Source organism: Crocodylus siamensis, chromosome 2, assembly GCF_052110815.1.
Source record: "Crocodylus siamensis isolate JL-2025a chromosome 2, ASM5211081v1, whole genome shotgun sequence".
NCBI lineage: Eukaryota > Metazoa > Chordata > Crocodylia > Crocodylidae > Crocodylus > Crocodylus siamensis.
Window position 1 is genome coordinate 17,736,436 of NC_143396.1, and position 14,909 is coordinate 17,751,344.

General features: G+C 44.3%; 1 protein-coding gene across 5 annotated transcripts in view; it reads left to right on the plus strand.

Annotated features, from left to right (window-relative positions):
- NSD2 (nuclear receptor binding SET domain protein 2) overlaps nt 1-14,909 on the plus strand; it is a 113,122-nt gene that overhangs the window by 33,671 nt on the left and 64,542 nt on the right. For all 5 annotated transcript variants that reach the window (XM_090035407.1, XM_090035406.1, XM_090035410.1 and 2 more), the window contains one exon: nt 12,379-12,544. In XM_090035407.1, the coding sequence (XP_089891533.1) occupies nt 12,379-12,544 (166 nt within the window). The remainder of the gene's footprint in view (nt 1-12,378; nt 12,545-14,909) is intronic.

The window sequence follows — 14,909 nt, forward strand, 5'->3', positions numbered from 1 at the left end:
TTCTTTTTTTGGAGTTAGGGTATCAGGTGTCTTCAGAAGCTATGGTGTAGCTTTTGCTGAACTTGATGAATTGGCTTTTTTGTAGTCTTGCAGCACTGTGTGCGCAAATGTTTCCTTACTCTACTTCCTCCCAACCTTCCTGTTCCATAATGAAGATCAGGGATCAGGTTTCTTCTTTTAAGCTTCATTCAACCACAGTCATTTCTGGTGGTCACACTCCCTATTTATTCAGCAGAGAATTTCATTTTTTTCCATCAAGCCGCTAGTTAAGCATCGTCCATCACCTTATCTTCAGTAGTATCTCTTTCTGCTCTGCACTGCTTTTTCTTTTTTCAGCAATCTTGTGTGTTTGCCAAAAAAGGAGTCTGTTAAGTTACTGAATTTTTCTGGCTTGGGTTGCACCATTATGAAGACCCCTTTCCATATCTGTTTGATGCATAAAGGCTTGTAGAGCGAACCTGCTGCCAGTCATTTTCATTATACTTCCTTTGTGCATACAAACTAGGCAAGACTAAGTTTCTAAATTGTTGTGCAGATAGTGTTGGGTTCTGCTTCTTTTCTTTCCCATCTATACAGATTTTTCAGTTTTATAAAAACTGTAACTGTATTTTTACAGTTCTGTAGATTTTTATGATCAGAAAGGACAATTAGTCTAATGCACCTGCATACCATTGTCTCTGAAATGCCACCCAGTAATTCCTGCAACAAACTTATAATTTAGTTGATATATAGTAGGGATGGGCAAAATACAGCCCACAGGCCAGATCTGGCCCACCAACAAATTGAATCTGGCCCATGGATGGATGGCTGCCAACTCATGGGATGTGGCCTGTGGGCAGCCAGTGACTGGTTGCTATATGGTGTTGGGTGAGCCAGGCTACTTCTGCCCTTGATGTGGTGGCATCAGCTGTGGACCTGGGCAGGGCTTCTTCCATAGTGGGCGAGCAGTATGGTCGACTGGATGATGTGGGCTGATGATGCTGCCCACCCAGCGTGGTGAAATCTCCTGCCCAGGGCTCTGACCTAGAATCTGCCAGCAGCATTAGCCGTGGACCTAGGCAGGAGGTGCTGCCATGCTGGGCCAGGAGACAGCATCTTTCTCTGTTTCTCTCCCCCTCCCTTCCTTTCTCTCCAAAACCTGACCAAAGCTGTAGCTTGCCAAGAGCCCCAATGCTCAGCTGTGGACCCGGGCAGGAGCTTCTGTGGTGCCCATTGGGTGTCAGCATTAGCTATGACACTGCTGGCAGGTTTCATGTTGGGGCTCTGGATTCTGCTGGCTGTGTCCACAGCTGAGGCTGTCAGTCACCTGGTGCACCAGCAGCTCCTGCCTGGGTCCACAGCTGAGCACTGTGGGGAGCTACAGCTTCTGCAGGGTTTTGGAGGAAGGAAGGGAAGGGGAGGGGAGGAGAGAGCACAGACAGAAGAAAAGAGGAAAGTGAAGAGAGAGGGAGACAGAGATGGATGTGGCCCTTGACAGGTCCCCAGAACTCATTAGGTGGCCCTCCAGCTGCAATAATTCCCCACCCCTGATATATAGCATGTATTTCAGAAGAATATCCAGTTTTGATTTAGAGGTTGTCTGTGCAGCTGCTTGATGGGTCCTGGGAAGGATGAGACCCTCCCCTCCTGGGTGTCCGGAGGCACTCTCTAGACCTGAAAGTTCACTAGTAGGGCTGGGCTCTTCCGTGCTTGTCCCTAGTGCCTGCTGTTAGGCCTGTCAGTAGCTGAGGATTGAAGACTGAGCTCTGAAGGCGAGTCCTGAGCAGCCTTTCTGATGAGTCCATAGGCAAGGCAAGAGTGAAGTTCAAGTGGCGGGGAGCACTTGGTTGACGCTACCTTTGCCATGCGGTTCTATTGCTGGGATACAGACAAACTTTTCAAGACCCCAAAGAATCTCTCGCATGGGCAGTCTATAAATTACTTGTCTTTTAATTCTGCTTGAGTACATAACCTCTTAAATACAGATCCTGCCTTGTTTTTGTCCCATCCTCTTGCTTTCGCATGCTTTTCCTATATATTGATGCAATAGCATATTCCCATGTTATACCATCTTGTTGGAATTGTGGGTCTCTCCTTCTATTTCAATTTACTTTAAGTAGGCTGGCTTGAATTAATTAAATGCAATTTAAATCACCACAAAAAAGCCTTTAGTTTATCAATTTTAATCAACTTTTCCCTTTGCCCCTTTCTTCAGAAAATAATTTTAGTACACTTTAACTGGTTGATATATAGACGTAGATTTACAAGTAAATGGAGTCCTTACACTGAATTTAGAATTTGTTACCTAGGAGGATATACTATAATTATATACATTTATTTAAGCAAGTATAGACTTTTAATATTTTCAGATTGGATTAGTTTTACATCTTAGTGTGTTAGGAAATGGTAACCGCTTATTTACTAGATAATTAATGTCTTGATTATGACTTCTCAAGGAGCTGCATTACAGTGATAATTGAAATTTCATTAAGTACACAGAAAAAGTATATAAAATGACTGAATGTTTTAGATGTGTCATTTTTTCTTATTAATACATGTTTCACCTAAAATGATTTAGTGAACAATGGGATTAACTGGTGAATAAATTCAAACTGGTTATATTTCTAGTTAGCATAGGACAAATCTCAAAAGTCTCAGTGAAAGTTTACGTCTTTTGAAAAATCTCTTAAGTTACTTAGGTTGGCCTTCCAGCTCCTTAAAGTTAGTGGATCTCATAGCTTCTCTCCCTTATTTTTATTCATAGACTGGAAGAGACAAGTTTTCCTGCTTTTTCAGCTCCAAAGATATTTTCTCACTTGACTAAAAAAAAAATCAAATGGAGACTTTTTTTCTTTCTGCAGAGGAGGCTATTGCCTTCAAAAGATTATTCATTATTTCAGCAAACTAGTTCTTGTTTTGAATAATTGTCCTCATTGTCGGTGTGCATGCACCTTGAACATCTCATTGAAGATTTTTTTTTTCCCTTTGGCCTACCCAGAGGATGCACTATAGCGCAACTTCTCGTGTCCGATGCCAAAAGGATAAAGGTATGCAGGTCATGCATGCTATCTGCTTCTCAGTTTCTTTCCATTTTTTGCCTTGCTTACAAGATAGACCACAAAGCCAAGAAACATGCTCTACAAACATTTCAGTGCCCTTCTATTTGAAGGACTTCTTAAAATTAATATAGCTTTCTGCTTTGTTGCTGGTGTTCCTTTCATTAAAGGGGATTATTTTTTCTCAGCTTGTTCTTTTCCTTTATCGCGGCTTCTGCCCTTTCGGGCCTTCCCTCATGCCCTGTTGTCTTTTTTTTTTTTTTTTTAACTGCACTGCAGGGCACTGCTATTGTGGGCTGTAAATATACCACTGTGTTTGATGCAGGCCTGATTGGTTCCTAACCCTGTGTCCTCAGGGTTCTTGCTTTTACAGTACAACTTTACTGGCCTTTGGTGTTTCTGGGCTCCCACCTCCCCTCCACCAATCCCTCAAGCTGGAGGATAATTCAGGTCTCACCTTGCTCATTTTTGACATAGTAGGTCTCTTTTGGGGCAGCCACTTGTTAGGTACCCAAATTGAGAGGACTGTGATCCAGAACTGAGACAGGGTTATCCATGGAAACTGATGTTGTCTGACTATGCCTCTTCTTTTTTCTCCATCAGATGAATTTATAGGGGATTTTAGGACCTGATATGTTACAAGGTCCAGATCCTTCAAATGCCTTTGAAAGTTCTTTGACTTCCTCAATACTAACTGGTAGTCTTCCTATAGTAGTTTCACCTGCAAAGGTATTCTTGCTCAAATAGCGAGGTAGTCATGGAGTCTGCCTCTCCTAAGAAGATATGCTCACATAAAAACCCATGCCAAGTTCCTCTTACACTGTCTGTTGTTGGTGTCGATAAGAAAGAAAGGCAGTTGATCTCAACCCCAAAAGAGACAGCTTAAGAGTTTGGACCTGCTTGAAAGAAAGTCATACATTTCCTTTAGTCTCCAGTTCAGAATTGCAAATTAGCAGACTCTTTTTGTAGGTATAATTTTCAGGCCTATGAGCAAATTACTAATGCTGTGGACTCCTAGCAGTAGAACAGAAACACTGTGGACTCCTTGCTGTGGAGGGGCAAGGGGTGTGTGGTTTGTGGTACCACAAACTGCACATGTTGAACATTAAAATGTGCCCTGCACTGCAGATTTGCAGCGCAGGGCCAAAATTCAAAAAGCAAAACAAACAAACAAAAAAACTGCACAAAAAGCAGGGCAAAACATGCGCAACAAGCATGTGCTGGTACACACGGAGTCTGGGTCATTCAGAGAAATGCTTTGGCTGTTTGCTTGGCTTCTGTGCTGCCCAGCTATGCCCCTGCTGCTCCAGGCCACCAGGTAAGACTGTTGGGTCCAGCACTGGTGCTGTCCCCAGCCTCCAGCAGCTCCTGCCTGAAGAGCCAAGAGGAGCTGGGCAAGGGCAGTTTGCCTGTGCTGCAGTAATTTGTGCAGCTGCAATTGCATGCCCCTGTATGTCTGGATGCGGCCTTAGAGTTTATTTAGCAGCTCCTTGCAGGAAATGAAAATTTGTCATTCCACTCATGGATATTTTTCTTTCGTACTCTGTTGCTTCTCTGCTGGCGCATATATCCTTAGAACTACCCAGAAAATGTCAACTATTCTTTAAGTACAAACATTTCACAGCTGCACCAACTTCTCTACCATACATTTGGGGCTACAGGCAAGGTCTCTGCTTGTGCAGTTCAGAGAGACTGTTTGCCCCGTGCAGTGTTAACCTCTTTCCCCTCCCTCCCACGACCTTTCACAACTGCCTGGCCTACTTACAGCCTCCATTGGCCCGTGTTTCTTCAGACCAGTGGGTTCTGGACACTACCACAATGGACTACAGTCCTATCTTACACTCTTACTGGTTATTTCATACACTTCAGTTTTGCTACCTGCTCCAAATTGCTTACGAGTTTCTGTGACAACAGGAGGTGCTCTAGCTGCTAGCTTTGAAGGCAGTAGAAAAGGTCCTGTCACACTTAGGAAATGGGTTTGGCAGTAGTCCTGAACTTTTGTACCTAGTACATGCCAGACTCTACCTGGGGTGCATGACAGATGCCACTCTTAGATTGGGCGGCTTACGGCAGTGACTTTCAGGCATAGGCTGTTTGGACACCAGAAGAGGTAAGGTTGAAAATAAGGACAGTACTGAGCGCATCCATGCCTTCCTCTGTTATATTCAGGGGCATAGAATCATAGAAAATTAGGATTGGAAAGGACCTCCGGAGGTCATCTAGTTAAACCCCCCTGTTCAAAGCAGGACCATCCCCAAGTACAACATCCCAGCCAGGGTTTTTATATACAGGTCATGCTAAGTAACATTACCATAAACCTTTTCTTAGCAGGAAAAGTGAACCAGGTCCATCCTGTGCAGGGAAAATGGTCTTCCTGTGATGCTGCCTCTGCCATCAGAAGACACTTGTTCACGATGCACCTGCCTCATCTTCAGAATCCCTAGACAGTCCGTCTCAGCAGACTTGTCTCCCTATACCAGGAGTGGGAGGTTGAGGGCTTGGTTCTTCGGTCCATCTTAGCAGCTTAGAGTTAACAAATAATAACTTGTTTGTATCAGAAGTCAGCATGAATTTCCAGTTTTCCTACCCCATTGAGATTTTGTCCAGGCTCCTTGCCAGTACCTTTTGTTATTCTGTCATCAAAAACCCTGCTGGATACTTCTCAGTTGAGACTTCTGAACCCATGGGTACTTGGTGAGGTGAGGTGGAACTCAGTTTAGATAACCCTGTTAGCTTCCACATGGCTGATACAGTTTTGGTGCCAGGAACCTCTGTTTGTGAACAGCCTGAGGGCTGTGCTTTTAATCTTAGATCTTATCCCTGAGAAAGGGAGAGTGATTCTTCCAGATATGAACCCGCTTTATCTCCACAACCAAGTTGCAGGATGGCTCTTGGGGAAGCAGCCTTGTCTCTAACAGATATCCTTCTGAAAATCATTGCATGAGTCCATCAATAACAGAAAAAAGGGAAATGATCTACTCAAGCAAACAAACATACCCATTGCTATATTTTACACACAAACATTTTGAAATTAATAAGTTTGTGTTTTGGGTGGTTACTTATAATGCTGTGTTATTAAATTATAGTAGATTAAAATAATGAGTGGTAGATAGTTGGTCTGAGTGTGGGCATGGCTGAATGTTCTTTTCATGGCTGCTGTTGCTGCTTGCACCCCGGGAGGGCACTGTGGGGGGTGCCCCTGCATCTGCGCAGGGTGGGTGGGCTGCAGCAGGGCGAGCTGTGGGCCCCTTTTGGCAGAGGCTGGGCTTGGTAAGGGGGCTACAGAGATGGCCGCAGCAGATTTCATTGTAGCTCTGCTCCCAGTGCTGCCGCACGCACCTGGTGCAGCCCTGGCTCTTCACGCCATGTGGGTGGAGGTGAGCCGGGCCTGGCTCTTCCTGCCATGTGGGTGGAGGTGGGGTGTCGAGCTGGGGCTGCACAGGGCACATGGTGGTGCTGGGAGTGGGGCTGTGGTGAACTATGGGGTGGCTATAGCCCACTCCATAGCCCCTGAGCCCAGCCCTTGCTGAGAAGAGCCCGGCGTAACCCTGGTTCCAGCCGCCAGCTGCAGCCTACCTGTCCTGCACAGGATTAGGGGCACATGCTCCCCCTCCCCCACCCTCTCTGTGCCCTCCTGGGGTGCAAGCAGCGGTGGGAACCGCCCCCCCACTGAGCCTCGGCTCCGTCCTGTGTCCCGCTCCGCCCCGGCTGGGCAGTGCATACCCTTGCCTCCTCCCTCGCTGCAGGGGGTGTTGATCTGCCTGCCCCCGACTTGTCAGCTGCATGCAGCTGTATCAGCCAATATGCCTCCTTAAATAATGGCTATTGGTATTAGCACCCAAAATCTCTCAGTGTACCCCGAGATAGTGCATGTGCTGCTCCAAGGTTTGTGGTTACTATACTTTTTTCTTATCCATATACTGAGCTTGAGGAGTGTGAAGAAATATTTGAAAAAAGTGGTAGGAAAGAGGGAATCCAAAACCATTACATTTACTTCTGAGTTCTTTCCTGTCTTTCATCCAGTCCAGCCGTTTCCTACAAAAGCTACCCTTTAAAGTAGCACAGTTACAGTGAAGCGGAAAGATGTAATGAAATCGCTCCCAGTTTTTCTTTGTTAGAGAATATACTTAAAAGCAACCTAAGCACTTTTCAACCCAAAGGCTTCTTTAAACACTGAGTGAGGGAGTGAAGGATATCTCTGCCGGCTCTCTGACAAACTTTGCAGCACTTTTAGAATAGAAGAGACCCCCATCATCTGCTTACCTTTCCCTCACCCGTTCTGTTACATAATGCCCTCCAGCTCTAGTGGGTCAGAGAAGCCATGGTACCCTTTCCAAAGCAGGAGAGAAATAATTACGCCTGCTATCTTTTTTTCCTCTCAGGAGAGAAGGTCATGGCATTTTCTTCCAGCGCACCTTTCTGTCTTCCTGTGTCAAGAGATAATTGACAAACTAGCTAGCAGTATTGATGGGGAGGAGGACATTTAATTGTGCTCCTCGTTGTAGGAAAGCTATGGGACTTGACCTGATTCCTGGCACAAAGCAGAGGTGTTCTGACACTAGAGTTTGATGTTTGCTTTTTTCTCTTGGCTTTGGTAGAAATACTAAGACAAATTTTCGAGCAGTAGAGCCCATGGGGAGTGTTTAGAGCAGCCCGGTCTTAGTCAGTAGTAACAGTAGGCAAAAAACTTGCTCCTAAGCTGGAGGAATCAAGCAAGCCCCTCTGAGGCTAACATGAGAAACCCCTGAGGGTGAAATATCTAGCTAGATAAGGGAACAAGTAAGAGAAGTACAAAATGATGACTTTTTAAAAGCTGTTTGGTTTTCAATTTACAGCAGCTTCTCTTTAAATATAACCAGGGGCGTCAAACTCACCACAGACCAGATTTGAATGCAGTGGCAGCCTCGGAAATTAATGCAGCCATCACTCCCCTCGCCCCCACCCCATCAGCTGCCACCAACACACATCCCCAGCTGGGTTTGCTGGCATTGTCCCCTCTGGCCCAGGCACCTCTTGGCGCCCAGTCATAGTTTGATACCCCGCTTGAAACAGTGCAGAGAGTACAAACGACTCAGGTGTAAGTTGTTTTTTGTTGCAATTGCTAGTATGCTGGTAGGGAATTGGATGGTGCATTAGTGTTAGAATACTATGCAAAATGAAATCAATAAGGTTGGAAATTGAAGGCTAAAATCTGCGTATATGACTTTCTTCTAGTATTCTTTAAAATTAAAACTTAAGTTTCTCTTCAGTATTCAATTGAATTAGTTATTAAAATTGCCAATTTAAAAAAAAGTGTTGTGTTTTTTTTAAAAGCAGATTGTTGATGAACTGTGTATGTCCTTTCTCATGATATCAGTGAAGCAGAAATCCACGAAAAGACCTGTAAAAGAAAAAGAAGTCACCTTGGTAGCAGTGGACTTTCAGTTGAAATGGTCCTTTCCTTGCAGCAGTATAATCACCTGAATACCAGATTCAAGCTAAAATAGTATTAAGCTAAAATTGTTCAGTTGAAACTAAGTTACAGAAATGGCTTATGCCAGAAATGTGTATTGTGACTTGGGTTACTTCCTACAAGAAGTTTACGTGACATACTTTAATACAATATTTTGTCACTGCTGCATTTGTGAATTTATTTTAAACAATTTAAAGTTTAGCTACAGTGAGCGATGTAGATCATGTGATAGACTGGGATTGGCCAGCTTCTGACTTACGGGGAGAGGGTGGCAGAGTGGGGAGAGACCAGAGTGGCACTTGGAGAAGGGCAGGGCTTAACTTGTGGCAGCCCTGCTAAGAAGGTTGGCCACTAGTGATAGACACTCATGTGCTTCTCACGGGAGTCTTGTGCCTTTAGTCTGACTCATGCCAGAATTCTTGGCACTTTTTTGCCCTTCAGTGTATGTATAGAGGTGCCTCAGAAGAGCCAGATATTTCATGTAGTTAGATTACTAACCTCCCTGTGAAGATAAGAGGTTGCAAACTAACCAGGCAACCAGGGATGGGCAGCCTGCAGGCTGGTAGTGTACTCCATTTCCCAGCAGCCCCTGCTCGCATGGCTGGGGCTGGTCATTGTGATTAGTGCAAGGCTGGGGTTGCCATGGAGACTGCCCCCAGCCATGATGGCAGGATGCAGAGCAGGGCAGGGGGGGCAGCTTGGTCTGGGGTCAGGGCAGAGCTAATATCTGCAGTCTGCATGCTCTGGGGAGGGGTCCGCAGGCAGCGGATCACGGGTCTGCCCCAGCTCCTGGTCCAAAAGCAGCTGATTGTTGATAATGTCATTTTTCCTTTTATTGGTACTGATTCAGCACACCTCTAGAAGACTGTCCAACTCCCCTTCAGGTACTTGAAGGCTGCTATTAAGTGCCCCCTCAGTCTTCTCTTCTCCAGACTAAATAAGTCCAGTTCCCTCAGCCTCTCCTCAGAAGTCAGGGACCCCAGCCCTCCAACCATTTTCCTTGCTGAACATAAGCAGAATTATAGCAGATGGCTGTGTGAGACCATGAGGGGACACCAGCTGTTTGTGATGCTTTTCTGCCTTAAAACGTGTCACTTCTCTGGGCAGCTGCATGGGACCCCAGCTGTGCTTCAGCTGATCCACAGAGCAGCACCCTTTGAAGTAAAGACCTCAGCATGCAGCTGTGAGTGGCTTATTCTTAATTTGGCAACCTGCTGCAAAACTATGTGGGTTGTAAACCACCCAGATAAGAAAAAGCTGAGTTTGACTGAGCTGCCCCTTCATTCCTCTCTCTAAGCATGCTTCCCTGTAGTTTTCAGTTTTTCGGTTAATCCCATTTTGAAAGGTTTCCATTAGAAAGTTTCCAGTCTTCCAAGATTTCCAAAGTTGAATCATGCTCAGAGGAAACTAAAACTGACCAGCTTACACATCCGTAGGAGGACTGGAAAACTTGATAAATGAGTGTACAGCATCAGAGAAAAGGAGGAGTGTAAGGACCTCAGGCGATCTAGGATCCTCAGAGGGCAAATGTCCATCTAAACTGCTTTTGAAATCTTCCAAGGCTGGCAATTTCTGCATCTTCTCCAGGAAGCCAGTCCCAGTGCTCATCACCCTCACAGTGAGAGACTTCTTCCTAATAGTGAACGGAGGCTTTTCCCTGCTGTAATTTAAGACTGTTGTTCCTTGTCCTTTCCCTTGTGGCTACAGAGGAAAGTTTGTCTATTCTTGCTTGACTCTTGGTTCTTGTTTGACACATGGCCCAAAAAGTTGGCCTTAAATCATCCAGAGAAGCTGACTTGAAAAATGAGTAACTGTTTCATGCGTAAATGACAGCTTCATGTTTGTTAGGAGCAGCTTAAAAAAAGGGGAAGACATTTCTTCTCATAACTTGTAAGCTGTAGACATTGTTTCCTAGTTGAACGTCTTTTAACTATTTGTTTTGAATGTCATAATTGCAATGTGAATATGATGTTTCAGGGTGCTTTAATGTTTGTGCTCAGGGTCATGCCTTATTAATCAGCAATCTTTTGCGATCATTTACTCTTTTTAGGAGCAAACATTGCTTTCTTCCGTCATGTGTCATTCCCTTGGCCCCTCATGCTCTCCAGGTCTGTTATCTCAGTCTGCTTTTGTCACATAACTAAAATTAACTTTAAACATGCAACCTGTAAGTATTATTAGATGATTTATTTCTTATTGTACTTTAGTTAGTAATACTCAAATTTTTAAAGTCAGAAAGTACTATTATATTACTGCCAGATATTAATACTATTAAATAATATCTGAAAACTAGCAATATGGATCAAAATGTAAGTAGTTTTTTTAATTGCATCTGTAACATGAGATAGAAGAATGTAGTGCAGTAATTCTGTGCATTTTCTGGTGATTAGTGAATATAATCATAAATATGAAATTCCAATGAAGTAAAAATAAGGCACAGAAATAAGCTATCAAAATAATAAGAAATAATTTGACTGAAGGTTGATGTCTGTGTTACTGGACTCTGCTTGATCTAGCAAATCCATAATCGTGCATATGTGATGAGAGAGGCATTTGAAGTGCTTTGCTGTTAGCTTGGTATAAGAACCGTTAAAATGGAAATATTGATATGCTTTCCTAATTTTTTTAATAGCTTTAGAATTTTAGTTGGACTTTTGCAAGGCTTTTATTTCCAAAGGTGTCGAAAATGATTGATAAAGGGAAACTAATAGGTTTCTGTGGTATATCCATCCTTTGACAAATGCATCTAGTTTGAAATGTACAGGGATGTTTCTGAAAGTAACAGAAGTTTTGAAATAATACAGTTTTTGTGTGCCATGCTCATTTACCACTATGTAGAGAAGTGATATGGACCAGTAAGCAATGAGCGCGTTTCACACTACTGCCTTCAGTGTTTGCCACTGCTGTGTAGTTTCCTTCTTGGTTGCAGACATATAGCTTGGGCAGCCATTTTGCCATTAGGTTGTCATTATACATCCACATTATCCTTGGGTTTTTACTAGTAACTTAGTTAGTAAACTCTTTTTTTTTAAAACCATTTAGGAAGAGATTGACTCCTGTGTTTAGTCCTGGGGTCAGATCCAGATCACAGGGGCTCCTGGGCTGGGACCATGGAACCTGCAGCAGCTGCAGTGGGTCCACACTTGGGTAGCAGCACATATCTGGGGGTGCACAAGTGCAGGGCTGCATTTGGGTAGTGGCAGAGATCTGGGGATGTGTGGCAGTGCAGGGCTGCATTTGGGTGACACTGCAGATTTGTGTGGGGGTGCTGCTGCTGCCAGGCCATATCGATCAGGGGCCAGTATTCTGTAGAAGGCCGTACACTTTGCTTCTGGCAGGCCAGATGTTTGACTACCCTGATATAAAACTTTTGCATTAATACTTCAGTAACATCTTATACAAAGGAAGACCAACTCTTTCACCTGCACTGCCTTTCTCCTTTAGTTAAGGTGCTGGAACTCACAGCGGGCATTCCAGAGAAGATCCAGCAAAATGAAGGGGACACCAAATATGACCCTGAACTGATTTATAAAGGTTAAAAAGAACAGGAATGAAAGGAGGAACATCTTCCTCCCCATTAGGACAAGAAACACAATTTAAAACAACTTTGCAAGCCATCTTTTGAATGCAAATGAAATACTGACCATTTATTCTTTTGAAAAACAAACATTGATTTCTTATCTGCCGTACAATTTTATCCCCCCTTACCCTACTTCCCCAGGTCTGTTATCCACATTTTGCCTTTGTCAGATAACTAAAATTTACTTTAAACATATAATAATTTAAACAGTATTAGATAATTATTTCTTATTCAATGTTAAACAATCAAGGTACAAGATTTGAAGGGGAAGTATACTAAGTGTTGTTTTTTTTCTTTCTTTTTTTCTCCAGACTTCTGTGAAGAGAGATGCAACTCAAATTACGGTTAAAGAAGACAAAGTCTATCTATTGAAATACAATATAGGAGATCTAGTCTGGTCAAAAGTGTCTGGTTTTCCATGGTGGCCATGTATGGTTTCAGCTGATCCTGTTCTTCATTCCTACACTAAATTAAAAGGTATGTTTCCATCGCTGCAAACATTTTCCCTCCCTTCAAGTGTGTGGAGGTGTTAATTTCTGGGAGATTCAGAACTTTAATAAGTACATTCTGAAATCTTGATATGTTAAATGAAATCTGTACCAGTCTCTTGTCTAGAAGGTGATTGAAATAGTTTTCACTTTGTGGTGGCCTCATATAGAGTGTTACAGTAATTAACTGCCAATGGCTACTTTGTCCCTTTTTTAAAAGTGAGATTTTTTTTTTTGGCGACCTTTATATTTCAGGGCTTTTTTTTCAGGGGTATTGTAGATGAGTGGATTCAATTTAAACTTTCCTAAAAGCTTATTAGTAGTATTTTTAGAAATGATAAATGACTTAGTTTCACTGATGGTTAGTGGCATTTAGATTTTTTTAAGTGCCTCACTGATGTTTGACAATTTTCCTTGTTTATTTAAGTCTAATTTAATTTAACGAGCTGTGACTTGGTAGCGATGCATCAGCTGTCTTGCTGGCACCCAAAGAAGTTTTGTGGCTTCTGGAAGGTGGAAAATTCTGGACCTTTTTTTTTTTTGGCTGAGCAGCCAAAAAGTACTGTCAAATGGAGAGTGACAGTGTAAGTACCCTGGACTGTACTTCTCCTGCTTGCTGGCAGGGAGAAAAAAGCTGGCAGCCATTTTGCAGTATGGTGTCTTCAGACTTCTAGCCTGTCAAAGAAAGTCGGCTTCTCTTCTTACGGCATGCATCCCAAATTTGGAAGGCTGTTTTGGCAGGAAAAGTATGTGCGGTATGCTAGTAGATATGGATAATTCCTTTTCATTGTGACAGGAACATTAGCTAAGCCTTGCCTGGGTTTTGTCTGGCTGAACAGTCTTTCTTCTCTTAAGAGTGTGGCAAAGGAAATAATCTCTGCCTGTTAGATAGACCAAAAAGTTACTCTATAGTAGAGGTGCACTGATATGTCAGTCTGTACCGTATTGGCATTGATAAAAGGAAAATTGACGTTATTGGCAATCAGCTTTTTTTTGTCCGGTGTAGTTGATAATGTCACTGATAAATGGTGTGTGAATGCATGCAGCCGCAGCATGCACGTGGCCAGGAATGGAGCTGGGCAGCTTGGAGAGCAGTGTCCTGCTGGTAAGTCTGTGGCGGGGGAAGAGGCAGGGGAGAGCAAAGAAGCATGTGGTGGGGCCAGATTGGGGCCCCTAGTGAGGGAAGGAGGTGGGACAGGGGCAGGCACTGCCCAGTTGGGCTGGAGCTGCAGGGCATATGGAGGAGTGGGGAGAAGGGGGCAGCTCCCGGCTGCTGCGTGTAACCCTGGGGAGGCATGGGGGGCATGTGACCCCTGAATGGGCTGTGCCAGCTTCTTTTCAGTAGGGGGCTGGGCTGGGGCTGCATTCAGAATGGGCAGGGTGGGCTGCAGCGCTGGGAAAGGAGTTATGGCGAATTTTGGGGTGGCTGTAGCCCATCCCGAATTCCACCCCAACACTGCTGCTGCTGCCCGCCATGCCCCCCTGGCCCCAAGCACAGCCCCGGCCCAGCCCCTTACTGGGAAGAGGCTGACACAGCCACTGAGCCTGCAGTGGGCAGCCCACCCTCACCCCGCACACAAATCTGGGGGGATACATGCCCCCCATGCCTCCCCCCAGGGTGTGTGCAGTGGTGAGGAGCTGCCCCGCTCCCTCCCTGTCCCCTGATTTCCCCTGGACAAGCCACTTGCAGTTCTGTCTTGCACCCCTCCCTGGCTAGGCAGCACCTGCCCCAGCCCTAGCCCCACTCTCTCCCTCACCATGGGAGCCTCTTTTCAGCCTCCTACACCCCTTTCCTCTCCCTCCCTCCCCCCCCACAGACTTACCGGCTAGACAAGCTGCAGGGTTGCATTTCGACAGTTGAAGCGGTATCGGCGGATATGGCTGGTTAATAATCTGTATTGGCCAAAAAAAATCTTTATTGGTGCACCCCTACTCTAGTTAAGATTGTATACTATTTTTCGTTGTGGCCACAGGTTTGGCTCTTCTCTTAAATCCATTGATTTACTAGCCTCAGAGCTGATGTGGAAGTACAAATTTTCTCTGGAACTTGAAGTGAATCTGAAGTGGTGGGGAGGGTCCAAAAAGGTGAGAACAGGAGGATTCAATGAGCATGAAAAAATTGTTATCCTTTTTATCCCTCTTCAGCAGGTTGTTTTTCTTCCTTATTTCTAGTTTATGGGAAATTCCCAAGCTCAGTTCTTTGTCTAGTACCACATTTTAGCTGATTCGGCTAAATTTGAAAAACATGATGTTTCTGTGGGGCATCTGTGCTATCAAGTTTATATGATATGAAATTGTTCCTAGAGGAAATAATTTTATACAGAGAGAAAATCTGGTCTTTTGTTGTACCGAGA